Source organism: Capricornis sumatraensis, chromosome 16 (genome assembly GCF_032405125.1).
Source record: "Capricornis sumatraensis isolate serow.1 chromosome 16, serow.2, whole genome shotgun sequence".
Classification (NCBI taxonomy): Eukaryota; Metazoa; Chordata; class Mammalia; order Artiodactyla; family Bovidae; genus Capricornis; species Capricornis sumatraensis.
The window spans coordinates 54,031,713-54,059,373 of NC_091084.1; the positions used below are offsets into that span (position 1 = coordinate 54,031,713).

At 45.2% G+C, this 27,661-nt stretch overlaps 1 protein-coding gene and 1 pseudogene across 1 annotated transcript; both read right to left on the reverse strand.

Annotated features, from left to right (window-relative positions):
* Positions 1-846: 846 nt before the first annotated feature.
* Positions 847-7,419, reverse strand: UCP2 (uncoupling protein 2). The gene is made up of 8 exons (XM_068988253.1): positions 7,320-7,419; positions 6,376-6,532; positions 3,759-3,982; positions 3,392-3,602; positions 2,277-2,471; positions 2,094-2,195; positions 1,589-1,769; positions 847-1,275 (listed from the first exon to the last, which is right to left on the reverse strand). Exons 3-8 carry the CDS (start codon positions 3,882-3,884, stop codon positions 1,161-1,163), a joined length of 930 nt encoding a protein of 309 aa, XP_068844354.1. The 5' UTR covers positions 3,885-3,982; positions 6,376-6,532; positions 7,320-7,419; the 3' UTR covers positions 847-1,160.
* Positions 7,420-16,699: 9,280 nt separating this feature from the next.
* LOC138092208 (protein FAM91A1 pseudogene) lies at positions 16,700-27,059 on the reverse strand (annotated as a pseudogene).
* Positions 27,060-27,661: the final 602 nt, after the last annotated feature.

Below are 27,661 nucleotides of genomic sequence, written 5' to 3' on the forward strand. Positions count from 1 at the left end.
TCCTTGGCTGCGTGACCTGTCCCAGCCTTCAGCTTCTTCAGACATCTATAAAATGGGCCTGGATGGCTTAATTCCAAGGAAGGGCCCAGCTGTGCATGAGATGCCTTGAGATAAGGGAACCTCAGAGTCCCCAAACCCTTGAAACAGAATAACTCTACCCATCTGTTTTCCTGACTGAGGCCAGGTAGCAGGAAGAGGGGCAGGGAGGCTGACACCCCTGCTTGTCACCACCTCCCTGCCTGGGATCTCTAGCCTGGGGTGAGGGTGAGACTAAATGGAAAAACTCCTCAGGCTGAGGCTGGGTGTCTGCTCTGCAGCCTGCTGTAGGCCATGCTGCCCCCTAAGGGTGTGACTGTGGAGGATGGACTTGCCCTCACTAGGCCTGGGACTTGGGGGAGGTGGGTTTCCCATTTGTAAAGTGGAATAAAATTAGTCACAGCATCCAAGATCCCCAAGTTCCTCTAAATCTTCCAAGCAGCACAGGAGATGGAGGGCAAACAGGAACACTCATTCTGCAGAGTAACACGCCCAGGGCCTACTGGGGGGTTGGAGGCAGGTGCTGGAGTACCAGGAGCTGGTGAGTGAAAGCTCAAGTGGTCTGGCGAGAGAGCCAGGCAACTGTGGACTCCAGGCCGCTCCTTCACTTCCCATCTCAGCCCTGGCCTGGTCTGGAGACAGAGGTGGACCAGATGGTCTCCAACCAGAGCGGACTGCTGGAGGAAGATGGGCCCGCCCCCCTTTTCAAGTCAGGTGGCTCCTCCCCTGCCCACCAGGTGCCAAAAGGGCCCAGTAGACCAAGACCTGTGGTAATAGAGAGGGAGGAGACGCCAAGGTTGAGCTTGTTTTATGGGTGATATGCTAGTTGGGCTCGGGGGCAGGAAGCAGGATGAAGAGTCAGGCTGAGGGCTTTCTAGGGGACTGGGGGCTTGATATCCTGGATAGTGCCAGGCTTTCCACAGTGTCACCTGGGGTCAACTCCACCTGGACTGTGAGAGGCTACGGGGAGCTGAGGGGTGAGAATGTGGGGAGGGGGAAGGGAGGTGGTGGGAGAGGGAGCAGAAGAGAGGGATGAGAAGAGAGAGAAGGGGAGAAGGGGAGGAAGAAAAAGGAAGCAGGGCCAGGCTGCAGCTGGAGCCAATGCTGATTGGGTCAGCAGCTGCTCAGAAGGGAGCCTCCCGGGAAGCGCGGGCAGCCATGAGGGCCCGCTTCAGCTGCTCGTAGGTGACGAACATCACTACGTTCCAGGATCCCAAGCGGAGAAAGGAGGGCATGAACCTAGAGGGGGAGAAAACACAGGTCATCTCCAGTTCACCCTGGCATCCTGACAGATGCTCTGCCTCCCAGGAAGTCAGGATGGCCCAAGAAATGGAGCTGTGGGCAACAGTCTCCTGGGAGTCTCTGTTCTAACACCCATAAAACAGGCATGACAGCAGCTCCAGGAGGGAGGAGTTAAGAGCATGAGAATGCCAGGACCAGGATCAGAAACTGTTGACATGTGGTTGCTACTCAGGCCCAGTGGTTCTCATTTGTGTGACAGGTACGGGGGGGCAGGAGGCCTGGAACTGGGAGGGGCAGGTCAGAGGCTCACCCTTTGTAGAAGGCTTGGGGTCCCTCCTTCTGGAGCATGGTGAGGGCACAGTGGCCAGCGCTGCTGTACTGGCCCAGGGCAGAGTTCATGTATCTCGTCTTGACCACGTCGACAGGGGAGGCGATGACGGTGGTGCAGAAGCCCGCCCCGAAGGCAGAAGTAAAGTGGCAAGGGAGGTCGTCTGTCAAGGAGGAGTAGGGGGCATCAGGACTCCTCCCCCGATAATTCCAGAAGGAGATGATTGAAGTAACTATGGTCTCGTGGTTTTAGACCCAGGGACTCCAGTGGGAAACTCTCCCAGTGCCTCTGAGTCGTTTTGCCCATGTAGCCTCAGGGCCTCAAGGTGCACGGTGGCAACTTCACCCCAGCTGGCTTCAATCCAGTGAGAGAAACTCACTGCATAAGCAAAGCGGAAATGGGATGAAGGATGTGGTCTCCAGGCAGATCCACACTGGCTCCTGCTTTGGGGGAAGGGTAAGACCCAGCATCATCTCCCCTAATTCACCTGTCATTAGGTGGGCCTTCAGGAGAGTGTCCTTGATGAGGTCGTAGGTCACCAGCTCAGCACAGTTGACAATGGCATTGCGAGCGACATTGGGAGATGTCCCTATGGGAGGAAAGGGTGTCTATGTGAGACCAGGGAGTAGGGGGAGGGGAAGACGGGGAAGAGAAAACAGCTGGTACACACCTTTCCAGAGTCCCCGAAACCCCTCCTCTCGGGCAATGGTTTTGTAGGCCTCAACAGTGCTCTGGTACCTCCGGGCAGCTCCAGCCCGGGCCTGCGCTTGGAACCGGACCTTCACCACATCCGTTGGCTGGGCCACGGCCACGGCCAAGGCACCGGTGGTGCTGCCTGCCAGGAGGCGACTCCCGATGCCGGCATCTGTCGGAAAGCCATGGGGGTCAGTGGCCAGCTGGGATTCCACTAGTGTCCACCTTTCCTCACCAGAACCACATCACTGAAACCTGTCTTCAGTGTCCCCTGTTAATAAGACCCAGTCCAGCTCTGCTCTAAGAATGTCTTGCATTATACAGTGTCTATTATGTGCCGGGCACTGGGACAGAGCAAAGAACAGGACAAAATGAGACTTAATGCTATTTTCTTTCATAAAGCATTTCTATTCACTTCATTTCACCTCCTAAATGGCCCTGAGAAATCAGAAACTTTTTTTTGGCTGCGTTGCATAGCTTGTGCAATCTTAGTTCCCCGACTAGGGACTGAACCCAGGCCCCAGCAGTGAAAGCCCTAACCACTGGACCACCAGGGAATTCCCGAGAATCATTTCCATTTGAAAAACATGAAAGGCTTTCTCAGACTGGGATTCACAGGACTTGGGTTCTCATCCCTCATCTACTTTTCCCTGACATGTGATCTTGGGAAAAGGAAACCTTTGGATCTGGGTTCTCAGTTTCCACAAGTGTAAACTGGAGGGTGGACGTGGCATGCTGAGAAGGTGAAATGGAAAAGCACTGGCCTTGAAAGCTGAAGTCCTGGGAGTTTCCTGGCTCTTCACTGTGAGCCTTTGGCTGAGTCCCCTCCTCCACCCCAGGTAAGCCTCAGCCTCTCCAGCTGGAACACGGGGATGATACCACCTGCTCCCAAAGTGGCTATGAAAACTGTCATGAGCTGATGCCCTGCTCAGAGCCTAACTCAGCCTGGGAATCATCAGAATAATCAGGGACCTCTGATCTGAAATTCCTCCTAGAGGTCTTGGGGCCTAAACGAACTGTGCGGCTGGAAGAACTAGGATCGACCATCACTGAGAAGAGGCCAAGAGGCCTATGGCCCAGCTCCACACTCACGCTCAGAGCCCTTGGTGTAGAACTGCTTGACGGAGTCGTAGAGGCCGATGCGGACGGAGGCGAAGCTCATCTGGCGCTGCAGGCCGGCGACCAGCCCGCTGTAGAGGCTGCGGGGGCCTTCGGTGCGCACCATGGTCAGGATGGTGCCCAGCACCCCACGGTACTGGGCACTGGCCGCAGCCTGCATTGGCCCCTGCCTTTCTCCTTGGATCTGCAAGGCCAAGGCAGCTGGTTGCCCTCCCCATCTCCTGCCATCCCTGTGCTCTAAACCTTACAGTCCCCAAAACCCCACTGGCCCTTGAGGAGTTTGTGTCTCGGGGAGGGAGCGGACTAGCCACCCTCAGAAATGCAGGCTTCATCCACTCACCTGTAGCCGGACTTTAGCAGTATCCAGGGGAAAGGTAATAAGGTCAGCAATGCAGGCAGCTGTGCCTGCCCCCAGGAACTTCACAGTGGCTGTAGGGGGCACATCTGTGGCCTTGAACCCAACCATAATGACGATTCCTGCAACCTCCCAGGAGATGAACAAAAACTGGAGAAGGGGGCACCTTCTGTCAGCAACAAGACGAGACAGAGGAACTCTGCCGGAGACTAAGCCAAGGAGAGATAAGGTCCATCAGCAGCCAAACCTTCAGAACTTCTCTTACTATCCCGCCCCTACCTTCTCTGATAGCATCACCCCTCCTAAGCAAGGGCTCAGAGTTGCCCCTTGAAGGCAAATAGGAGTGAGCTCCACAGGTACTGAAACAGGGGCTGGAGAAGTAACTTCTGCCTGAGAAGTCCTCTCCTTCACCACGTGGAGTATCCGGATCACAGCTGTCCTAGTACTGCCTCGCAAACAGGCACTGGCCCAGCCCTTTGTCTGCGGGTTACAGAGATTTCACTGATCCCCGTGTTCCTGATTCTGCAGCTCTGTCTAGAGGGCAGGCAAACAAGGGGGGAAGGTTTCAGCCAGACTAAGACCTGACAGGTACAAACCCACAGGCGTTATGCCCTGAATGTCTTAAGCAGCAGAGGTTCCTATGAGTCTGGAATTGTCTAAGTCTAGAAGAAAAGGAGTGAACAAGACCTATTCAGCCCCTTCAATTCGGCCTCACTCTTCCCCACCAGCCCACACACAGCTTGGACTCTCTAGAGTCACTCTTTCAATGAGTTCGCTCTGCTTTGCGGGGCACTGGTTCACTGAGACAATATCAACCCTAGAGGGAGGCTTATTGTCTGGCACTGGGGGTGGGCAGGTGTTTCAAGCTGCATTCGGGGCTTGCAGAATCAATTGTATTCTCAAAATTCAAAGGAGGGAACATCCACCCCCACTGTGAGAGAAGAAAGGGTGGGTAGTCAGAAAAGACTTAGGAAAGGTAACATTTGGCTGGGACTTGAAGGATACTGTGCAGTTCTTAGAGCTAAGAGTATCTTCCTTCCTCCCCCAGCCTACTGTGTAACACAGGAAAACTATTCCCTCTCTGGCCAGTTTCCTCTCATCCTATAATACAGGGGGAGCCATGTCTTCATGGGAGGTGGGGATGGGGAAGTAGTGCAGGTCAGAGCTATAAAGAATGACGAAGGAAACCAAAACCCCCATTTTGTTCTCAGAACTGGAAAAACACCCTCCTCCCCTGCCTTGGGAGGAAGTGAGCCCAGCACCCCAGTGGGGGAGGGTGACCTGCTTCTCTCCCCTGAGTTTATTTTGACGAGGAGTGGCTACTCTGAGCCCCACCTAATTGGCTATCCCTGTTGCTGGGGCTGTGAGGAAAGAGCTGGCCAACAGAGGAATGACGTGGTGACAGTAGTGAACACACAGACGGATGGAAGCAAGATGTTCACCAGGCTTCCTCCTTCTGGGCCTCTCATCCCAGGTGGCTGGGCAAATGGGAAATCCAAAGGCTACTCAGCACTCGGCTGCTGTCCTTATTCATGGTTCCCTGGAGCCTGGCCCACATGAGGCTCAGTGAAGGCTGCACTCAGGCAGCGGAAGGGGTTGATAAAGGTGTTCCCGAACCCGCAGAGTCCCTGCCCTGACATTCTCATTTCCCAGGAAGTGCTCCACACCTTTCCTCACCCCTCTGGCACATTCTATTAGCTCACTTACTTCTCAGAGCAGCCCTGTGAGGGAACTTAGTAAGAGTCCTGTCTGCAGGCTCCAAAGCTTATACAATTTGCTTTACACTGGTGCCCAGGTCATTTCATTCCTGTTTTCTCAGCCCGAGGCCCAGGCAGGGCCTTTCATGAGGAAGTCCAACATCCCAGTTCTCTTGTGACAATATGACAGTTCTGAGAAGGTTCAGGCAAAAATGGCATCCCTTCTGGGCATTGGAGACATGATAACAACATGAGTCAATCATGTCCTGACCTTGATCTAGGTTGCAATGTGTTGTGAAGGTCAGAGAAATATAAGACCCAGCCCATCTTGGAGACAAGTGCAAAGGCTAAGTTGCCATTTTGAATATTGCCTTGGGTTTGCCATAAGTCAGGTCCTTCAGAGGCATAGGTATGGGAAGCAAAGGTCCCTGTGCTAAAGACCCTACTAAGAAGATTAAACTAAACTAAGGTCTAACTGGAAAGAATTAATCATATATTACTCACCAGCAAGTAATCAGTTTCACCTGATTATCACAGTCTCAGGGACAGTCCAAAACATACATCTGATTCCTAATCGAAATCTCAAGGGTAGTCAAAAGCTTGAGTCGACAATATGTATTTAGAACACTAGGTTCTCCTCTGCTGCTGATTTCCTGGAGCTAATCACTGTCCCACTGGGGCCTCACTGTTCCTCCTCTGTAACATGGGGATTACCATCCTTGGCTTGTCAGGGTCAATTTAAGGGCCAGAAGAAGACCAAGGATATAGGAAAGTGCTTTGTGAACTCTAAGAGTGACTTTACTGGGATGGTGGTGCCAGTTATTTTTGTTAATATCCTGCTGACCCTGCCCCCAGACCACAGGGCTGAGGCAGTAGAAGACTCCTCCCTTGGACTGGACTCTTACCCGGCTTTGTTAGGTCCCACGCTGAGGCCTTCAAGGTCAAGCTTCTCTAAAGATGTCCCGTTCTTCAAAGCTGCCAGTGGCTATCATGGCCTGGTCCCTTTGGTTTTCCATAGAAAATGGTTGGTAGACGAAATATCTAATGGTCATACTATGTATCCTGTAGAGCAAAGGAGGAGAGTTTAGAAAGGGAAATGGGCCTTAAAAGGACTACAAACCCAGCAAAAGGAAAAGGCCCAAGGCACATTAGCGTATTCAGTCCTTGCCTGGGGGATGTGAGGGTAGGGAACAGGGTCCATTTCCCACAGGCAGCTGGGGGCTAATTAAGTCCACACAGTGGAGGAGAGGGACAGACACAGGGGAGGAAGGGGTGAATCCAGAAGTCCTCTCTCCCCGGTCTGACCTCTTAGTATCACACGCTACTCTTTTAGATTTCTGCTTTAGTGTAATTCAGTACTCTGGGGAAGCATCCCACAACACAGCAGACTCTGGTGAGTGGGGGTGCTGGAAGTGAGGTGGGGGGGTGGGGGCATCAGGATGGTTCAGAGACTAGGGCCCAGAGCAGGGCTTGAGGTTAGAGAGGTTGGAATGGGCCCAGTGGAGGCCGCATCAAGCAGCTCAAAGCTCCTGCCAGCAGAAAGAGCCCTAGGAAGGCCTGTAGCCGCCTGGAATGGGAGAGGTGATCATCGCTGAGGGCCCCCCACCCTGGCAGAGGAGAGGGCTTATATTACAGCCTTTTGAGCGCGAGAGGTAAAGAACAAAGGCAAAACAGGAAAAGAGTGAAGGAAGAGAGGTTAAAAAAAAAAAAGACAAAACGGTAAAATACAAAATAGGGTAGGAGGCGAGGAGGGAAATTAAAGGCGGCGCGTGGGTCCCCTCGGCCTGAGTAGCGGGAGGAGGGCAGGTGTTGAGGGTGCAGGGCTGGGGCGGGCCGGGGCCGGGCTCACCGGGCCGCAAGGAGAACAAGCGGGTACAGGCAGTTCTGTCGGTCGGCAGGTGGAGGGCGCGTCCACGGAGCGCAGACAGTACTCGATCCGAAGGCGCGGCCGGCTAGGCTTCCAGAGAGGTGGGAGGAGGGTGCCGTGAGACTTAAGATCTCGGGGCGGGGCCTGCTAGGCGGGGGCGTGGCCTGCGGGCTCAGAGGACTGGGCGGCGACCCGTTAGCCGCAGAGGCCGCCACGCCCCAGGGTCGTCTTCGCGCCTTCTTTCACTCCCATTTCCGGGCTTTGGTCCCCGCGTCAGCCCTTTTGTACCCCATAGGGTTCCCCCTTGCCCCGCCAACCTCATTGTGAGGATGGCAAGACTGACGCGCGGGAAAAAGCAGAGGCTGCCCAGGGTCATACCCGCCTCTGGCCCCTACCCGGGGCTCTTTCTAACAGCGCGCAGAGGCTCGGGTAGAAGAGCACTCCGTGCTTTCACGGGCCCAGTTCGCTACCCCCAACTCGGCCACCCGTGTTTCCGCCAGCCGCCCGCTCTCCCCAGGCGCCAGCGCGGGCTCTCCGGGGCGGGGCCTCCCGACCGGCCTCGCAGCAGCAGGTGGCCTGTCACCGCCAACGGCCGGCCGTTGGACGCAGCTGGGTTTCCTGCCGCCTGAGGGCTCTATCCTGGGTGCCCGGGGACTTCTGGGTACCGAGCGTGGCGCTCTCGCCCCCAATTACAGTCGAGCCAACGGGCCCAAGTGAGAAGGCCGAACAAGCCTGGATTTGCCGCATGCTTAGGCGCCGGCGTGAGAAAGGGATGGTAGGCGAGGAACCTGGCCTCTCAGGTGGTCTTTTGGGGGTGACAGACACGTAAATAAGCGGTAATTGTGTCCTGTGGCTAGACAAACGTGCACAGTCAGTGCGGAAGGACTCTATGTTCGCCCTTGGACTCTTGTGTCCCTACTTTTGTGTACCTTCTGTCCCTCACTGTCTCTTTTCAGCCTTGTAGGCTGTCTGGGACTGTTGTGAGAAATTGTGGACGTTGTCTTCCATTCTAGTAAACAAAGTTGCCCACCATCTCAGTTCTGTAATGCTCTGGCCATTAGCCACTGTAACCACCCAACCATGGTGTGCCCTGAGAGGAATTTAGGATGGAGGAAAACAGGAAGCATTCTGTGCTTTGGGTACTACTGGCCTTCTGTAGTTAAGATGCATACCTAAGGAATAATTTAAATGAATCCAGCTTCTTACATTTTCCTACATACAGAAAACCACTAAAATCATTAATTTGCGATGTGTGTTCTTTATGGTTGACAGTAATTTTTTGATATTCAACTATATTTTTTTTCCCAGCAAAATATTTATCCTGGCTTTTCTCTTAACCTCTTTCAAACATCTCCTCAAAGGTATCTGAGAGGCCCTCTCCTGGGCTATCTTCTTCAGTAAGATTCCCAAGTAAAGTTTAACTGGTCACTTTCAGGTTGTGTGTTTTTCTTCAGTTGCAGCTGTTTGGCCTACTGTTAAAAGTGCCCTTGGAAAGTGTAATGGGAAGATCTGAGAAGATGAACATTAAGTGTGTGCAGTTACTATGTTCATGTTCATTGTGGATACTTCCCTTCTGCGTAATCCTGTGAGGCTGGTATTAACCTCTGATCTATAAATGAGTGCCAGAGAGGTTAAATCATCTGCCTGATGTCACACTTGTCTAAGTCTAGTACTTGTGCTCAGTCGTGTCCGACTCATTGCCAGCCCACGGAATGTAGCTCACCAGGCTCCTCCATGGGATTTCCCCAGGCAAGAATACTGGAGTGGGTTGCCATTTCCTCCTTCAGGGGATCTTTCTGACCCAGGGGTCGAACCCATATCTCCTGCATTGCAGGTGGATTCATTGCTGTCTGAGCCACCAGGGAAGCCCTGGCAGGTTAATTTACCACTGAGCCACATGCGTCACAATGTTAGGAAATGGTGAACCATGATTTAAGCCCAACTCAGTCAGCTCCATTTGGGTATTTCTTGTAAGCAGAGGGAATTGTCAGCCAGGAGACCATAGCTGGAACAGGACTGGATAATTACAGCAGAAAAGAAAAAACACAATGAGCATATGTTCCTGGAGGAATCAAGCCCAAAATTTATTTCTGGCACTGGAGTCTCCCATCCACTGCTGGCCTAGGTTTTGTACATGAGCTTCTGTCTTTGGCTGTGATGAACAAATTCCCAGAATGCTGTGCAAATTTGTGGGGAGACTACTGAACTGGTTGGTGATCTTTGAGGAGACATGAAAAATAGAGTAGAACCAAAAACCTGGAAATAAAAGTGCTACCCTGATTGCTGAAATAGGGAAGAGTCTGTATTTCAAAGGCTCCATACCTGTGAGATATTTGTTCATCCCTAGCAAAATTCAAGGGACTGTTAGAAGGATGATATGTGGACATTTAAAAAGGGAAGTAGGTATCACCAGGATTCAATATGGATTTCTTAAGAAGTCCTGTTTAATTCTCTTTTCGTTGGAATGGGCTAGGCAGATGAGAACAATGCTACAGACACTGTACCTCTGGACTTTTAGCAAGCAACTTATCCAAGTCATAAGATGTCTTATGGAGAAAGAAGAATGTGTAGTATTAACTGTAAAAAATGAGCAACCTAAAAGTTGAGAATGATGTTTACTTGGGGCATTACTGAAGATGTAAGCCAGGGATACAGCCTCTCAGATACCTCTGAGGAACTATTCTGAAGAAGTAGAGGAGGAACCAGGGTATACAGGCTGTGCTCAGTGCTCAGTCGTGTCCAGCTCTTTGCAACCCCATGGACTATAGCATGACAGGCTCCTCTGTCCATGCAGTTTTCCAGGCAAGAATACTGGAGTGGGTAGCCATTTCCTTCTCCAGGGGATCTTCCCAACCCAGAGATTGAACCTGAGTCTCTTGCGTCTCCTGCATTGGCAGGCGGATTCTTTACCACTGTGCCACCTGGGTATACAGGAGTTCTTAAACAACAAAACAAACCCAGGTAGTTGAACATCAAAAGATTACAGCTAATTAAAGAAAAAACAGACATCTCAAGTAAATGAATTTAGCACTTTTCTATGTATGGGAAAGTGCAGCAGTCTGGACTTGATGAAATTATTCTTTTGATATGCACCTTAACTATCTAGGGACAGTATCCTGTTTTTTGCCATCTTGAATCCCCTCAGGGAGCACTGTGGCAGGTGGCTTGATGGTATTAACATCTCTGTTTACTCCTCTGGCAGGCAGACGTTCTTTGTCCACAGTGGGTACAGTTCAGTTCAGTTCAGTCTCTCAGTCATGTCCAACTCTTTTCGACCCCATGGACTGCAGTATGCCAGGCCTCCCTATCCATCACCAACTCCTGAAGTTTACCCAAACTCATGTCCATTGAGTCGATGATGCCATCCAACCATCTCACCCTCTGTCGTCCCCTTCTCCTCCTGCCTTCAGTCTTGCCCAGCATCAGGGTCTTTTCAAATGAGTCAGTTCTTGCATCACGTGGTCAAAATATTGGAGTTTTAGCTTCAGCATCAGTCCTTCCAATGAATATTCAGGACTGATTTCCTTTAGGATGGACTGGTTGGATCTCCTTGTTGTCCAGGGGACTCTCAAGAGTCTTCTCCAACACCACAGTTCAAAAGCATCAATTCTTCGGCGCTCAGCTTTCTTTATAGTCCAACACTCGTACCCATATATAACTACTGGAAAAACCACAACCTTGACTAGATGGACCTTTGTTGACAAAGTAATGTCTCTGCTTTTTAATATTCTGTTTAGGTAGGTCATAACTTTTCTTCCAAGGAGTAAGTGTCTTTTTAACTTCATGGCTGAAGTCACCATCTGCAGTGATTTGGGGGCCCCCCAAAATAAAATCTCTCACTGTTACCACCGTTTCCCATCTATTTGCCATGAAGTGATGGGACCAGGTGCCATGATATTCGTTTTCTGAATGTTGAGCTTTAAGCCTACTTTTTCACTCTCCTCTTTCTCTTTCATTAAGAGGCTTTCTGCCATAAGGGTGGTGTCATCTGCATATCTGAGGTTATTGATATTTCTCCTGGCAGTCTTGATTCCAGCTTGTGCTTCATTCAGCCCAGCATTTCTCATGATGTACTCTGCATGTAAGTTAAATAAGCAGGGTGACAGTATACAGCCTTGACGTACTCCTTTCCCTATTTGGAACCAGTCTGTGTTCCTTGTCCAGTTCTAACTGTTGCTTTGTGACCTCATACACATTTCTCAAGAGGCAGGTCAGGTGGTCTGGTATTCCCATCTCTTCAGTCTGTGGTGATCCACATAGTCAAAGGCTTTTTTTCTGGAACTCTCTTGTTATTTTGATACTCCAGTGGATGTTGGCAATTTGATATCTGGTTCCTCTGCCTTTTCTAAAACCAGTTTGAACATCTTTAAGTTCACAGTTCACATACTGTTGAATCCTGGCTTGGAGAATTTTGAGCATTACTTTGCTCCCATGTGAGATGAGTGCAATTGTGCGATAGTTTGAGCATTCTTTGGCATTACCTTTTTTTGGAATTGGAATGAAGACTGACCTTTTCCAGTCCTGTGGCCACTGCTGAGTTTTCCAAATTTGCTGGCATATTGAGTGCAGCGCTTTCACAGCATCATCTTTTAAGATGTACAATGAGTACAGATAAGTGCATTTTACAAACCTTTTGCACATCTAGTTTATTGAAAAAAGAAATCCCAGTTTATTCGTAAATGTGTTTTACATGTGTGTCTGACTGTTTGCAACCCTAGGACTGTAGCCCACCAGGTTTCTCTGTCCATAGAATTTCCCAGGTGAGAATACTGGAGTGGGTTGCCATTTCCTTTTCCAGGGGAATCTTCTCAACCAAGGGATCGAACCCTCATTTCTTTTGCATCTCCTGCATTGGTAGGCTGATTCTTTACCGCTAGCATCGCCTGGAAAGCCGCATGTTATATATGCCAGTAATCAATTTGACACAGTTTATAATGTTAATATCATGCTGGAAAGCAATCCACTGTACTTATAATTTTAGAAATTTAAAGTTTTAAAAACAAATTGAAACACTGAAAATGAGAAAAAAGCAAGAATGACAGAGAAAGCTGAAAACATTAGGTAATGAAAACCAACATGAGAAAAAAAGATCTCAAATGTCTCTAGTATTTTTTTGCCAAGAATATTGTTAGCCATATTAACTCCCCTCCCAAAGCAAATACAAAATTATCTGATTGCATTTTTTAAAAAGAAATCAAGGAAATTTGATGATCATACTTTAAAAATGATATAAAAGCTGAATTTCTTTAAAAACATTTAAGAGATGAAATTGATCCATACATTTTTTTAATGTCCTTTTAAAAAATTGTCATTTTTTAAAGTAATTTTTTTGATTATTTTAGAAACTAATTCATTTATTTGGTTGTGTTGGGTCCTTGTTGCTGTGTAGGCTTTCTCTAGTTGTGGAGAGCAGGGGTTACTCTGTAGCTGCAATGCAGGGGATTCTCATTGCAGTGACTTCTCTTGTTGCAGGGTAGAGGTTCTAGAAATTTTGGGTTTCAGTAGTTGCAGCACACAGGCTCAGTAGTTGTCGTGCAGTGACTTAGTGGTCCCACAGTGTGTGGGATCCTCCCAGACCAGGGATTGAACACATTGTCTGCAAGATGGGCACAATAAAGGACAGAAAGGGTATGGACCTAACAGAAGCAGAAGATATTAAATAGAGGTGGCAAGAATACACAGAAGAACTGTACAAAAAAGATTTTCATGACCCAGATAATCATGATGGTGTGATCACCAACTTAGAGCCAGACATCCTGGAATGGGAAGTCAAGTGGGCCTTAGGAAGCATCACTACGAACAAAGCTAGTGGAGGTGATAGAATTCCAGTAGAGCTATTTCAAATCCTGAAAGATGATGCTGTGAAAATCCTGCACTCAATATCCCAACAAACTTGGAAAACTCAGCAGTGGCCACAGGACTGGAAAAGGTCAATTTTCATTCCAATCCCAAAGAAAGGCAATGCCAAAGAATGCTCAAACTACTGCACAATTGCACTCATCTCACACGCTAGTAAAGTAATGTTCAAAATTCTCCAAGCCAGGCTTCAGCAATATGTGAACCGTGAACTTCCTGATGTTAAAGCTGGATTTAGAAAAGACAGAGGGACCAGAGATCAAATTGTCAACATCCACTGGATCATGGAAAAAGCAATAGAGTTCCAAAAACATCTATTGCTGCTTTATTGACTATGCCAAAGCCTTTGACTGTGTGGATCACAACAAACTGTGGAAAATTCTGAAAGAGATGGGAGTACCAGACCACCTGACCTGCCTCTTCAGATATCTGTATTCAGGTCCAAGATGCAACAGTTAGAACTGGACATGGAACAACAGACTGGTTCCAAATAGGGAAAGGAGTATGTCAAGGCTGTATATTGTCACCCTGCTTATTTAACTTATATGCAAAGTACATCATGTGAAACGCTGGGTTGGATGAAGCACAAGTGGAAATCAAGATTGCCAGGAGAAATATCCATAACCTCAGATATGCAGATGACACCACCCTTGTGGCAGAAAGTGAGGAAGAATAAAGAGCCTCTTGAAAGGGAAAGAGGAGAGTGAAAAAGTTGGCTTAAAGCTCAACATTCAGAAAACTAAGATCATGGCACCTGGTCCCATCACTTCATGGCAAATATATGAGGAAACAATGGAAACAGTGAGAGACTTTAGTTTTTGGGCCCCAAAATCACTGCAGATGGTGACTGCAGCCATGAAATTAAAAGATGTTTGCTCTTTGGAAGAAAAGCTATGACCAACCTAGATAGCATATTAAAAAGCAGAGATATTACTTTGCCAACAAAGGTCTGTCTAGTCAAAGCTTTGGTTTTTCCAGTAGTCATGTATGGATGTGAGAGTTGGACTATAAAGAAAGCTGAGTGCCAAAGAATTTTGCGGTGTTGGAGAAAACTCTTGAGAGTCCCTTGGACTGCAAGATCAAACCAGTCCATCCTAAAGGAAATCAGTCCTGAATATTCATTGGAAGGACTGATGCTAAAGCTGAAACTCTAATACTTTGGCCACCTGATGCGAAGAACTGACTCATTTGAAAAGACCCTGATGCTGGGAAAGATTGAAGGCAGGAGGAGAAGGGGACGACAGGTGAGATGGTTGGATGGTATCACCGACTCAATGGACATAAATTTGAGTAAGCTCTGGGAGTTGGTAATGGACAGGGAGGCCTGGTGTGCTATAGTCCATGGGGTCGCAGAGTCAGACACAACTGAGCGACTGAACTGAACTCCTGCATTTGTAGGCAGATTTTTAACCGCGGAACCACTCGGGAAACCCCAGTTTAATTTCTAGATTGCCTAAAATAATGTCTTCATAGTGGATTTATCACTAGAATATTTTGACCTAAAGACATGGATAGCCTCAATGCTTCTAATGTGTGATTTTAACCTCAAATCATAGTCCTTGGTTTGCAAACATCAAATTCAACTTTGTGTTAGTTGGTATAGAAACTAAAGAAAACTTCTTAAATCAAGATGATATCATGGAGCAACCACTGCTACCAAAATGGAAAAGTTCTATTTTTCCTTAGACAGTCTCTGAAAAGAAAAACCCAATGTGAAAAAGTCTACATATAAATTTTATTTAAAACTAGAATGTTTGCCTAAAATAGAAAATAAACCAAATGTCCACCAATTGTTGAGTAGATAAATAAAATGTCGTTACCCAAACAATGGGATACTCTCCAGCAATAAAAATGGGTGAAGTACTGATACCTGCTATGATATGGATAAGTCTTGAAAACATACTAAGTAAAAAAAACAGTCACAAAAGACCACATAATGTATGTTCCCATTTATACAGGCAAATCTATAGAGAAAGCAGAAAGTAGAGCTGGGGGGATGGGAGGATTTGGGCATGACAGCTAACATGTTAAGGGGATGTGGTTGTTTTGGGGTGATGAAAATGTTGTAAAATTGATTGTAGTGATAGTTTTACATCTCTGACTTACTAAAAAGCATTGAATTTTACTCTTTAAATGGATGAATTGTGTGATAAGTGAATTACATTTCAATAATGCTGCTGCTGCTGCTGCTACCCCCCCAAAAAAAGAGGAAGAGAGAGAAACAAAACCAAATGCAAATCAAACCATGTTAACATCCTTTTAAAGATGTTGTTTAGTTGGTAAGTTGGTCAGTTGTGTCTGAGTCTTGCGAGCCTGTGGGCTATAGCCCCCTAGGCTCCTCTGTCTGTGGGATTTCCCAGGCAAGAATACTGAAGTGGGTTGCTGTTTCCTTCTCCAGGGAGTCTTCCGCACCCAGGGATCAAACTCATGTCTCCTGCTTGGCAGGCAGATTCTTTAAATGCATTTAAAAAAAGAGAATGTTTTCCAAAACTTCTCATGAAATGTCTTAACTTTTATAGTCTGAATTAAGGCCTTATACAGCAAGGTCAAATTATACATAATTTTACTGATTTACATACCTTCAATATTTCAAACAAAGTTAAATTATACTGATTTGCATACTTTCGACAAAGTTCAGCTGATATACATAATTTATTAGGTATCCACGGGAATTCTTTTTTTTTGCCTCGATGCACAGCTGCATGGCTTGTGGGATATTAATTCCCTGACCAAGGAGCAGTGAAAGCTCAGAGTCTAACCACTGGAACACCAGGGAATTCCCTCCATAGGAATTCTTAATGTGTCATCAAATCTTCTGGCAGTGATGGGTGTTTATTGTTTTATACTCTTTATAGTCTAAATACCAAAAAGTCTGTTCATAGGAAGAGTCAAATCCCTTTCCATTATTCCCAAAAGCGTAGATAATAAAATATAAAAGTAAACAAGTTTTCTTAGAGTTATATAAAATCTCCACTACAATATTCAGTGACTGCTTATAAATGTTTACAGTTATCATAAAGCCTACAAGGTTTATCCTAAAGAAATGTAGGGACTTCCCTGATGGTCTAGTGGTTAAGACTGTGCTTTCATTGCAGGGGACTTGGGTCCCCTCCCTGATCTGGGAACAAAGATCCTTTGTGCTGCTTGCTGAGGGGGAAAAAGAGTAGGTTTACCTGAAAATAAAAATACAGTGCTGATTGCTAAAAAGTTCTGTGTTAAAAAGAAACCAACAAGCTAGGGATCAATTTAAACAAACAAAAAAAGGAGCTCTTTGTTGCATTAGGATATGCTGTAATGAGCAAGACTCCTGGCAAATTAAATGTTTGCCAAACTGCAATACAACACACTTTTGGGATCATTTAATGGTAAGTTATACTGCACCAGCAGAATGGTTTTTGCAACTGGCACTCTAAGAAAAAAAAAAAGGCACCAAGTGCAACAAACAAATGGGGTAACTAAATTACAGCCAATGAAGACTAGCAGTGAGACATGAGGGAGATGACCCTCTAAACTATTTTGCTAAATGGCATTTTTGACATTACAATCTTTCCAAGAAGTGGAACTCCCATATCAGCATAAGATGGTAAAGCAATCTTGAGAAAGCTGACTTCCGTGTGAATATCCAGTGTTGAAACACCTTCCTTGAATGAATGAACAAAGTTAAGGACAAGTAGAGAGAATTTTTTGCTGGAATGTCAGGGTCTTTAAAAGCTTTCTTTTCTGCATTGGTTGTATGTAGCAGTTTTTCTGCAAACTTATTTAATGCAGAGCCAAATAGTGAAGTTTCAAAGCGCAGCTCAAGAGGAAGCCAGTCATTTCTGTTGTGGCAACATCAGAGTCGTGTTTTGTTGTTGTTATCTGTTGTGGCTTCCTCAATGACCGTTTCACAGGATTCTTCATTTGCTCTGAGCCAGAAGTTAAATAAGTTAAATCAGGTTCTCCTTTCTCATCAGAAGCATCTCCATGTTTCCTGTTTACATGTTGACTAGAAGCTTAGATGTAGTGACATATTCATAGAAATCCTTGCAAGCCCACTTTCTTCCTTAATATTTGTAGTGTTTGATGAACGTTCATATTGATGCAAGCAAACTTCCCTTGTAGTTCTGTTTTAATCAAATGGAAAACGTTTTTCTCATCCTATCATTTAACATCTGAGCTAATGTGAAGTACGGATTACTTCAGGATTATGACTCCAAAATATCATTAATGTTCAGTATCAGCTCTCAAATATATCTGATAGTTTTTGAAGTCTTTTACTTTTGACCAAAGTAAAAGAAATGGGGATCTGACTTCTGAGCAGTGGCTTCTGGATAACCGGTCTAGTATTCGGAGGAGTACTGTTCCTGATGGTCTGTATTGATTAGTGAGAAGAGCCATAGAAACAAGCATTGTGTGATTTCGTTCGGAGCTCTGCTGCATGGATTTCCTATGTGGTCCAATGGTTAAGAATGCAGGGGACATGGGTTCAATCCCTGGTCTGGGAAGATCTCACATGCTGTGGAGCAACTAAACCCCTGTGCTACAACTACTGAGGCCCACACACCTACAGCCCATGCTCTGCAACAAGAGAAGTCACTGCAGTGAGAAGCCTGCAACAGAGACCCAGTGCAGCCAAAAATAAATAAATTAATAAAATATCATTAAAAGAACTCTGATACAAGTCACAGGGTCCAAATCAAGAAGGCTTTCATACTTTTTAAGAAATTCAGAAGAAAACCATAATTGATTTTCCTGACTATGTAGTTGTGTGACTATATTGTTATTATGATGCAGAGACAGTATGATGTTTCTCAGAGTGATTGACTGATTAAAATATCTCTTCAAGTTTCCACTTCTTCTTCATCATCAGTATTTTGAAGTTCAGTATTTTTTAGTCTTGTACGTCAAGGCTATATATTGTCACCCTGCTTATTTAACTTATATACAGAGTACATCATGAGAAATGCTGGGCTGGAAGAAGCACAAGTTGGAATCAAGATTGCCAGGAGAATTATCAATAACCTCAGATATGCAGATGACACCACCCTTATGGCAGAAAGTGAAGAGGAACTAAAAAGCCTCTTGATGAAAGTGAAAGAAGAGAGTGAAAAAGTTGGCTTAAAGCTCAACATTCAGAAAATGAATATCATGGCATCTGGTCCCATCATTTCATGAGAAATAGATGGGGAAACAGTGGAAACAGTGGCTGACTTTATTTTTCTGGGCTCCAAAATCACTGCAGATGGTGATTGCAGTCATGAAATTAAAAGACACTTACTCCTTGGAAGGAAAGTTATGACCAACCTAGATAGCATATTCAAAAGCAGAGACATTACTTTGCCACAAAGGTCCATCTAGTCAAGGCTATGGTTTTTCATGTGGTCATGTATGGATGTGAGAGTTGGACTGTGAAGAAGGCTGAGTGCCAAAGAATTGATGCTTTTGAACTGTGGTGTTGGAGAAGACTCTTGAGAGTCCCTTAGACTCCAAGGAGATCCAACCAGTCCATCCTAAAGGAGATCAGTCCTGGGTGTTCATTGGAAGGACTGATGCTGAAGCTGAAACTCCAATACTTTGGCCACCTCATGTGAAGAGTTGACTCATCTGAAAAGACTCTGATGCTGGGAGGGATTGGGGGCAGGAGGAGAAGGGGATGACAGAGGATGAGATGGCTGGATGGTATCACTGACTCAATGGACATGAGTTTGAGTGAACTCCGGGAGTTGGTGATGGACAGGGAGGCCTTGGCGTGCTGCGATTCGTGGGGTCACAAAGATTCGGACACGACTGAGCGACTGAACTGAACTGAACTGAAGGAAGCTGTCCAGAGACTTATGTGAAAGTCTGTCAACTTTTGGTACAAGATGTCTCATCATTACAAAGGAAAAGTTTTGAGTCAAGTATGAAAGCAGTATTATGCTTTGTGAGTCCTGTATACAGATCCAACCAAGTTGCTTATATTGGCTGTGTCAGCTGGATCTTGACTATTTTTATCAGTATCAGAGCTGATGAAACTTCTTTTTTAGGATTCTTACTTTCTGTGTCATCTTATAAAAGGAGTATCTTTTGAAGATAGAAAGTACTTTTAAATCTTTTTGTAGATAGAACATTGCACCATGATGAATATAATTGATGCACGTTCATTACTTATGTCTTTTCTTATGGGCAAAGTCCAAGCAACAATATGAAACAATATGAAAACATTCTTAGCCAGGGATATGTCTATCTCAAGGATATATGCAAGCTCTGCAACATTCATATGCTCATTTATTGAAAGAAATATAGAGTTTCAAAGTTATCACCTAGTCATCTTGAATTCAATTCATTATAAAACCATCAAGAAAATAAAATATTAATAAAATATATTAACACATTAAAATACATTCCTTGTTATATAAACTGTGTGGCATATTGTAATATAGTGCTTCAGAGAGTTGAGTGTATGTCTCAGGCAAATGCATATCTTTATGTCATTCTTGAGATCTGACTGGCACATACCACTCCACGATAACTTTTTGGCAGTTTCCACTGGTTTTATTGGACTTCCCCAGTGTCTCAGCAGTAAAGAATCAGCCTGCAATGCAGGAGACACAGGTTCATCCCTGGGTTGGGAAGATCCTATGGAAGAGGGCACGGCAACCCACTCCAGTATTCTTGCCTGGAGAATTCTATGGACAGAGGAACCTGGCGGGCTACAGTCCATAGGGTTGCAAAGAGCTGGACAAGACTGAAGCGGCTGAGCACTCATGAACACACTGACTTTATTGGTAGAAGATGTGACTATTCCTCCGATTTCAAAACGAAGTAATGATCTACATTGATTCAGAATACCAATAAGCTACTATCTTTTTATGCCAAGAAAACAAACTGTCAGTCCTAGTTAAAATGGGCAATGAAGTATAACTGTTTTTGGGGGGGTCACACCACTTGACTTGTGGGATCTCAGTTCTGTGACCAGAGATTGAACCTGGGCCTCAGCAGTGAACACCCAGAATTCTAGCCACTAGGCCACCAGGGAACTCCTAAAGCATAACTTTTCACATTGTTCATAATGTCCTTTATAATCTCAGTATACTATGATAATGGTGTTAACCTCAGGCCCTTTACCCTAATACTCAATAAATGGTAAAATGTACAGCCTGAAATCATCTTGACTGTTAAATAGTTCCTCAAAGCATTTGCATGCATCTTTATTGACATGTTAAAGTTATCTTTCTGTATCATAACTGACTGTGGGTATGCAGAGGACAATCAGCTTTGCATATTTCCTCTCTGAAGTTCCCTATCACGTGTTGGCGGGCAGCTGGCTCTGTGAGTGGCTGCGCTTGATGTGCAACTTCCTGTCTAGGAAGGCCCTGGGACAGCTGGTGGGGAGCCTGCTGGAGGCCTGGTGCCTTACAGTTTAGAGTTCCCTGGGCTGCCGCACGGTGAGGGCTCTGGACAGCTCACCATGGCAGGGGACAGTGTCAGGGATGCATCTGAGATCTCAGTTTCTTCATTAAATTATACTTGAAGGAAAAAAGAGTTTTTAAAATCATCATTCTTGTAAATAATTCTGCAGGTTCACTACTTTCACATGTGACTATTCCTCAAATTTCAACGAAAGCATGGAGAATGCTTTCATTTTGCTTCTCTCCATTTCAAAATCCTTGCCTATGTGACTCTATTTTATTTTTAGGTTTACCATAGCCTTTCCAGAGTGATCCCTCCCACCTGTACCCGTTATTCTATGCTTCTCTGTTTTCTAGGACTTTTCCCCCTATCTTCAGTCTTTCCTTTCTTCTACTGTGTGTGTTTGTGTGTAAAAGATATTCTTAGGACTTTCCTACCCCTTTACAGTGGCTATTTTTTCTCCTTTTTTTCTTTGCCAAACTTTCTGAACAATTGGCTGTCCTCTGGCTTAGCTTCTGGCACAGCTCTTACATATCTGATGGATAAATAAATGAATGATCTCACATTCATCTCTTCATTCACTGTATGCCAGCCACACAGGTCTTTTTTTCTGTTTGAACATGCCAAGCTCCTTCCTGTAGGGCCTGTGGACTGCTTGTTCCCTTCTCCTGGAACACTTTGCCTCAGATCTTTACCTGGCTAGCACCTCTCATCATCCCTACACACACACAGATACACACACAGACACACAGACACACACACATACACTTTAGAGATCACCAGGGATCCCAAGTTAAGTGCAATTTTAAGTAATTTTTTTTTTATAGAAGTGTAACATATGTATTAAACAGTGTACAGTCTGGATACACTTTCAAAAAGTGAATGTCTCTATATAATTTGCACACATCAAGAAGCATTATTAACATTATTTAATATATAATTAACATTATATATATTTAATAATAATTAACATTATTTAATTATATAATACGTCAATTATACTTCAACAAAATTAAAATACTTTAAACAGAAACATTATTAATAGCCCAGAAACAAACTCTTATGTTCTTTCTCAGTCACTATTTACCCAAAGAGTAACTACTATAATGATTTCTAACACCAAATATTTGTTTTGTCTGTTAGTTCAGTTCAGTTCAGTTCACTTGCTCCGTCATGTCCGACTCTTTGCAACCCCATGGACTACAGCATGCCAGGCCTCCCTGTCCATTACCAACTCCCAGTCTGAGCTTACTCAGACTCATGTCCGTTGAGTAGGTGATACCATCTAACCATCTCACCCTCTGTCGTCCCCTTCTCCTCCTGCCTTCAATCTTTCCCAGCATCAGGGTCTTTTCCAATGAGTCAGTTCTTCCCATCAGGTGGCCAAAGTATTGGAGTTTCAGCTTCAGCCTCAGTCCTCCCAATGACTATTCAGGACTGATTTCCTTTAGGATGGACTGGTTTGATCTCCTTGTTGTCCAAGAGACTATCAAGAGTCTTTTCCAACACCATAGTTCAAAAGCATCAATTCTTTGGTGTTCAGTTTTCTTTATAGTCCAACTCTCACATCCATACATGACTACTGGAAAAACCAAAGCTTTGACTAGACAGACCTTTGTTGGCAAAGTAATATCTCTACTTTTTAATATACTGTCTAGGTTGGTCGTAACTTTTCTTCCAAGGAGCAAGTGTCTTTTAATTTCATGGCTGCAGTCACCATCCACAGTGATTTTGGGGCCCCCCAAAATAAAGTCTCTTACTGTTTCCATTGTTTCCCCATCTATTTGCCATGAAATGATGGAACCAGATGCCATGATCTTAGTTTTCTGAATGTTGAGCTTTAAGCCAACTTTTTCACTCTCCTCTTTCACTTTTCACTTTCATGCATTGGAGAAGGAAATGGCAACCCACTCCAGTATTCTTGCCTGGAGAATCCCAGGGACGGGGGAGCCTGGTGGGCTGCCGTCTATGGGGTTGCACAGAGTCAGACACGACTAATGCGACTTAGCAGCAGCAGCTTTCACTTTCATTAAGAGGCTTAGTTCTTTGCTTTCTGCCATAAGGATGGTGTCATCTGCATATCTGAGGTTATTGATATTTCTCCTGGAAATCTTGATTTCAGCTTGTGCTTCATCCAGCCCAGCGTTTCTCATGATGTTCTCTGCATATAAGTTAAATAAGCAGGGTGACAATATACAGCCTTGACGTACTCCTTTTCCTATTTGGAACCAGTCTGTTGTTCCATGTCCAGTTCTAACTGTTGCTTCCTGACCTGCATACAGGTATCTCAAGAGGCAGGTCAGGTGGTCTGGTATTCCCATCTCTTTCAGAATTTTCCACAGTTTATTGTGATCCACACAGTCAAAAGCTTTGGCATAGTTAATAAAGCAGATGTTTTTCTGGACTCTCTTGCTTTTTTTTTTAAAACAACAACAACAACAACAACTCTTAGAAGAAAACACAGGATAAAAGCTTCACATTACATTTGTCAATAATTTCTTAAATATGATACCAAAGGTGTAGGAAATAAAAGAAAACATAGACAAATTGGAGCTCATGAAAATTAAAAACTTTTGTCCGTCAAAGGATACAATCACAGAGTAAAAAGACAACCTACAGAATGGTAGAAAATATCTGCAAATCACATATCTCATGAAAGGTTAATGTCCAGAATATGTAGAGAACTAAAACTCAAAACCCACAAATATCCAGTTCAAAGGTGGGCAAAAAACTTGAATCGACATTTCTCCAAAGAAGATATACAGATAGCAAATAAGCACATGAAAAGATGCTCAATACCACTAATCACAGGGAAATGCAAATCAAAACCACAATGAGATACCACTTCACACTCATTAGGATGGTTATTTTTAAAAATGGGAAGTGTTGGTGAGGATGGGACAAATTGGAACACTATGTACTGTTGGTGGGAATGTAGCATGGTACAGCTGCCATGGAAAGCAGTATGGAAGTCCCTCAAAAATCGAAAAGTAGAACGCTTGAGCAATTGATCCAGAAATTCCACTTCTGGATTTATACCCAAAAGCATGGAAAGCAGGATCTCACTACCCCTTCCAAATGGAATCTTTTATTGATTTTATTACTATTCTGTTCACTTAATTACCACTTCCAGTACTCTTGCTTGGGTTACAACAGTTTCATCTTCCTATGACCAGAGTCCACTCTGCTAATTCATTCTCTGCCCTGCAGTCTGTCATTCCTACCTAAAACACTTTAGTGGTTCCACACTACCCTCAAAATAAACCAGACTTCTTAATGTGGTGTCTTAGCTCAGGCTACCATAACAAAATACCACAGACCTGGTGGCTTCAACAACAGTCGTTTATTTCTCATCGGTCTGGAAGCTGGGAAGTCTGAGATCAAGGTGCCCGTCCTTTAGGCTCCCTGGTAGGGGGGGTCCTTTTCCTGACTTGCAGGCAGTCGGCTTACCATGTCCTCATGTGGCAGAGAGAGAGCAGACTCTGATCTCTCTTCCTCTTCCTATAAGGACCCTAATCCCATCATGGGGGCCCCACCCTCATGACCTCATCTGAACCTAATTACCTTCCAAAGGCCCAAACTCCAAATTCTATCACATTGGGTGTTAGGGCTTCAACATGTGAATTTTGGGGGTACAAATATTCAGTCCATCATACGTGGCTTCCCTAGACTTTCAGGGCCCCTGTTTTTCTCTTCACGCTCATCTCTCTCACTGCTTCCCTTTAGTTCTGCAAACTAGCCATACTGGCAGCTGGCAATACTTGATTGCCCCTAGTTCTTGCTTCTTTCTGGGCCTTTGTATGTATGAGTCATTCCCTCTTCCTAGCATGACTTACCCCTCCTTTACCTGGATAACTCCTATTTGTCCTTTAGGTATCTTCTCCAAAGAAGCTTCCTGGTTCCCAAACCGGGTTAGGTATCCTTCATGTGTGTTCCTGCTCTTGAGTGCCTTGTGCATTTCTGTACAGAGGCTTTCATCCTGCTGTATCGTTTGTCTCTTCTGCTTGATCATCCACCACCCCAGTGAACTCCCTGAAGGCAGCGCTGGCCTCGTTCACCTCAGCACCTAGTCCAATGTGTGGCTGACAATGCAGGCACGATGAATACTTTCATTGTATAGCACTCTGTAGTTTCCAAAGTGTCCTGACACAGATGAACTCATCTATAGAGGTATAATTATATTTCTGTACTTAACATCCATTCTTCCTGAATACAATATTCCTTTAAAAATATTACTTTTACTGATAAGACTTCTTTCTATGAAGTCAGTAATCCACTATGTCACTAATCTTACTGAGTCAGGGGCCAGACTATCTCATTTTTCCTAATATACTGGAAGAGTCTGTGAGAAAGCAGAATTTTTTTTTAACCCAGTGAGACCCCATGGGGCTTTCCTGGGACAGACCTCTCCCCTATACAATCTGCTTTCAATCCTCTCTGAAGTACCTAGATAATATTACCTAGTAATAGTATCTGATGCACATTTCTTGAGTTGTTTTATAGATGTGGAAACCCCCCACCAAATGGAAGGAATATACTTGATGAGCATGCTACCCCCAGGCCTCCTGGTGCCTAAGGATTGATAATGTTAACACCAGAGACACAGCCCTGTTCCTCACCATCAGCCAATCAGAGAATTGCGCACAAGCTGATCACGGACCCTGGGATGCCCCTCCCTCACATTGCCTTTCAAAATGCTCTGCTGAAGTCCATTGGGGAGTTTGAGCTTTTTGAGCACTAGCTGTTTTGGACTCGTTGATGGTACCTGCAAGCAAGTGCTGCGCTTTCCCTCACGACATCCTGATGTCAGTATATCAGTTTTACTGCTCAGGCAAGAGGACCCATTCGGTTTGGTAAACCTTTTTTTAAAAAATTGTTGTTAATGTTATTTACTTATTTTTGGCTGCTCTAGGTCTTCATTCCTGCATGCCAGCTTTCTCTAGTTGTGTTGAGAGGGACTGCTGTCTAGTTGCAGCACGCGGGCTTCTCATTGCAGTGGTTTTTCTTGTTGCCCGGAGCACGGGCTCTAGGGCGCTTGCAGGCTCAGCAGTTGTGGCACATGGCTTAGTTGCCCCGAAGCATGTGGAATCTTCATGGACCAGGGATTGAACCCATGTCCTCTGCATTGGCAAGAGGATTCTTAACCGCTGGGCCACCAGGGAAGTCCAAGTTCGGTAACCTTCCGAATGACTTGATGGAGGCAGGTGTTTGTGAGTGTGCAGTGAGGGGAATGAGTGTGGGCCTCAGCTGATGATCTGACCTTATGAGTCTGCATCCATGGCTTCCTGGTGGCAGAGACAGCGGGCAGTGGCTTGGCGGAAGCTGTCTTTTTGTTCTTAAAATCACAGAACTTTATTCTGAGGTCACTTGGTTCCACTTCTGCCTTTAAGAAATGGGGAAAGAAATCTAGTATTTTGCCCAGAAAACCTTAGATGACCTCCTTAGTCTTGTTTTCCCTTTCCCAGAAATCTGAAAACCACTGGGTTTCTGATCTCAATCAAAATGTCGCTCAGAAGCATTTATCCTGTTTCAGCATCATCATCTAAATAGTATGCTCTGGTAGATGATGGATTAATATTGCCAGATAGAAATTCATGGAAGGCATAGTCCTTGGTCTCTAGCAACTTACAAATCAAGAGCAAGTGTTTAGAAATGATTTGTACTTGCTGTCAAGTGAAAAGAAAAAGTTTTAAATGTGGTTTTTATTTGAAAGCCAAACCAGACATTAAATCAAAATAACTTTTACTTTTTTGCTTTTGCTTGGACTTTCCAGTTGGTATATGTAAATGATCTCAAATTATGATATAGATTTAGAAAAGTGCTCAGGGTGAGTGGATGTTCATTTTTCCCCAGGATGCAGAGGAGTCAGAGTGGGGAGGAAGGGTGACATCACTGAGCCCTTCCTGTGAGGTGTATTGTCCTTCCCACTTCTCTGTAGGACTCTATGATGCAAGGATTCCCCATGGTTAGGTTGCTAGTAACTGTGTGTGTGGGTGAGTGAGGTTGGAACCCAGTTCTGACATCAGAGCCACATAAGCTGCTAAGAACCAGAAAAAGACTGATGTTCTGGATCCCAATTATCAACATGAAATATATTCAGTTAAGTTTAGGAGAAGGTCATCTGGTTCAAGCCTGCCTTTTATAAATGGAGGAGTCAAACCCTTAAAATGCTGAGCAGCCGGGCTGCAGAAGTGCAGAAGGCAGTGTATGTGTGAGGGGCCAGGCATGGCCCTGCGCTGATGAACAGGATGCCTGAAATGAGAAAGGGAAATTCCATCTAAGAAAGAGAAGGCGGAAAAGTGTCTCTTTTCATTCCCACACTCAAGGTGTGAATTCCTTTATTGAGTCATGATAATTTTCAAAAATTCTGAGTCCTGATACTTTAGCCCAGCTTTTACCTCTTTGTCCCCAGACTCCACACCCTTCAAGGTGCCTCACAGTCCAGTGGGGCAGTGGGGGCTGCCTGGGAGTGGGGCTCCGGCAGCTGTACACCATTCTCTGTCACCCCTGGCCCCCGAGTTCCTGGTTCCTTTGGTCTCACCTCTAGGCAACTGTGTCTTTCAAAAACTTCTTCCCTGGCACTTCCTCACTAATCGACAAAATCTTTTTCGAGGCATTGTCCTTTTATGCACACTTGTCCAGAGCTTTTGCTTTTATAATGTGCTTTTCTGCCCAGCTTCTCACTTGATCCTCATAAACACCCCAAGTGAGATAGGAGGAAAAGGATTATTACTCCCATTTTACAGGAAAGGAAACTGAGGCTGCCCTTTTGATTCTCCAGTGTTGTCAGCGAATATTTATGGGTCTCAGCCTCACACTGGCCCAGCCGTGCTCCTTTGACACAGTGTCTAGGTTTTCTCTTTTTTTCCTCTCTCACATTTCCCACAATCCCAGTGGATTCTACACGCAGACACATAACAAATACAGCTGATCATCTGTGGCTAACCGAAGGCTGCAGTCAAAAGTCTTTGTGTTGCTTTGGTGGTGTCTCACTAGATTCCTTAGCTGATTTCCAAGGGAAATGCGGGACACTCTTGTTCCATGCTTGCAGTCATTCCTGTTTATAATTCATCATCTAATCAGATCTTCCAGGGGAT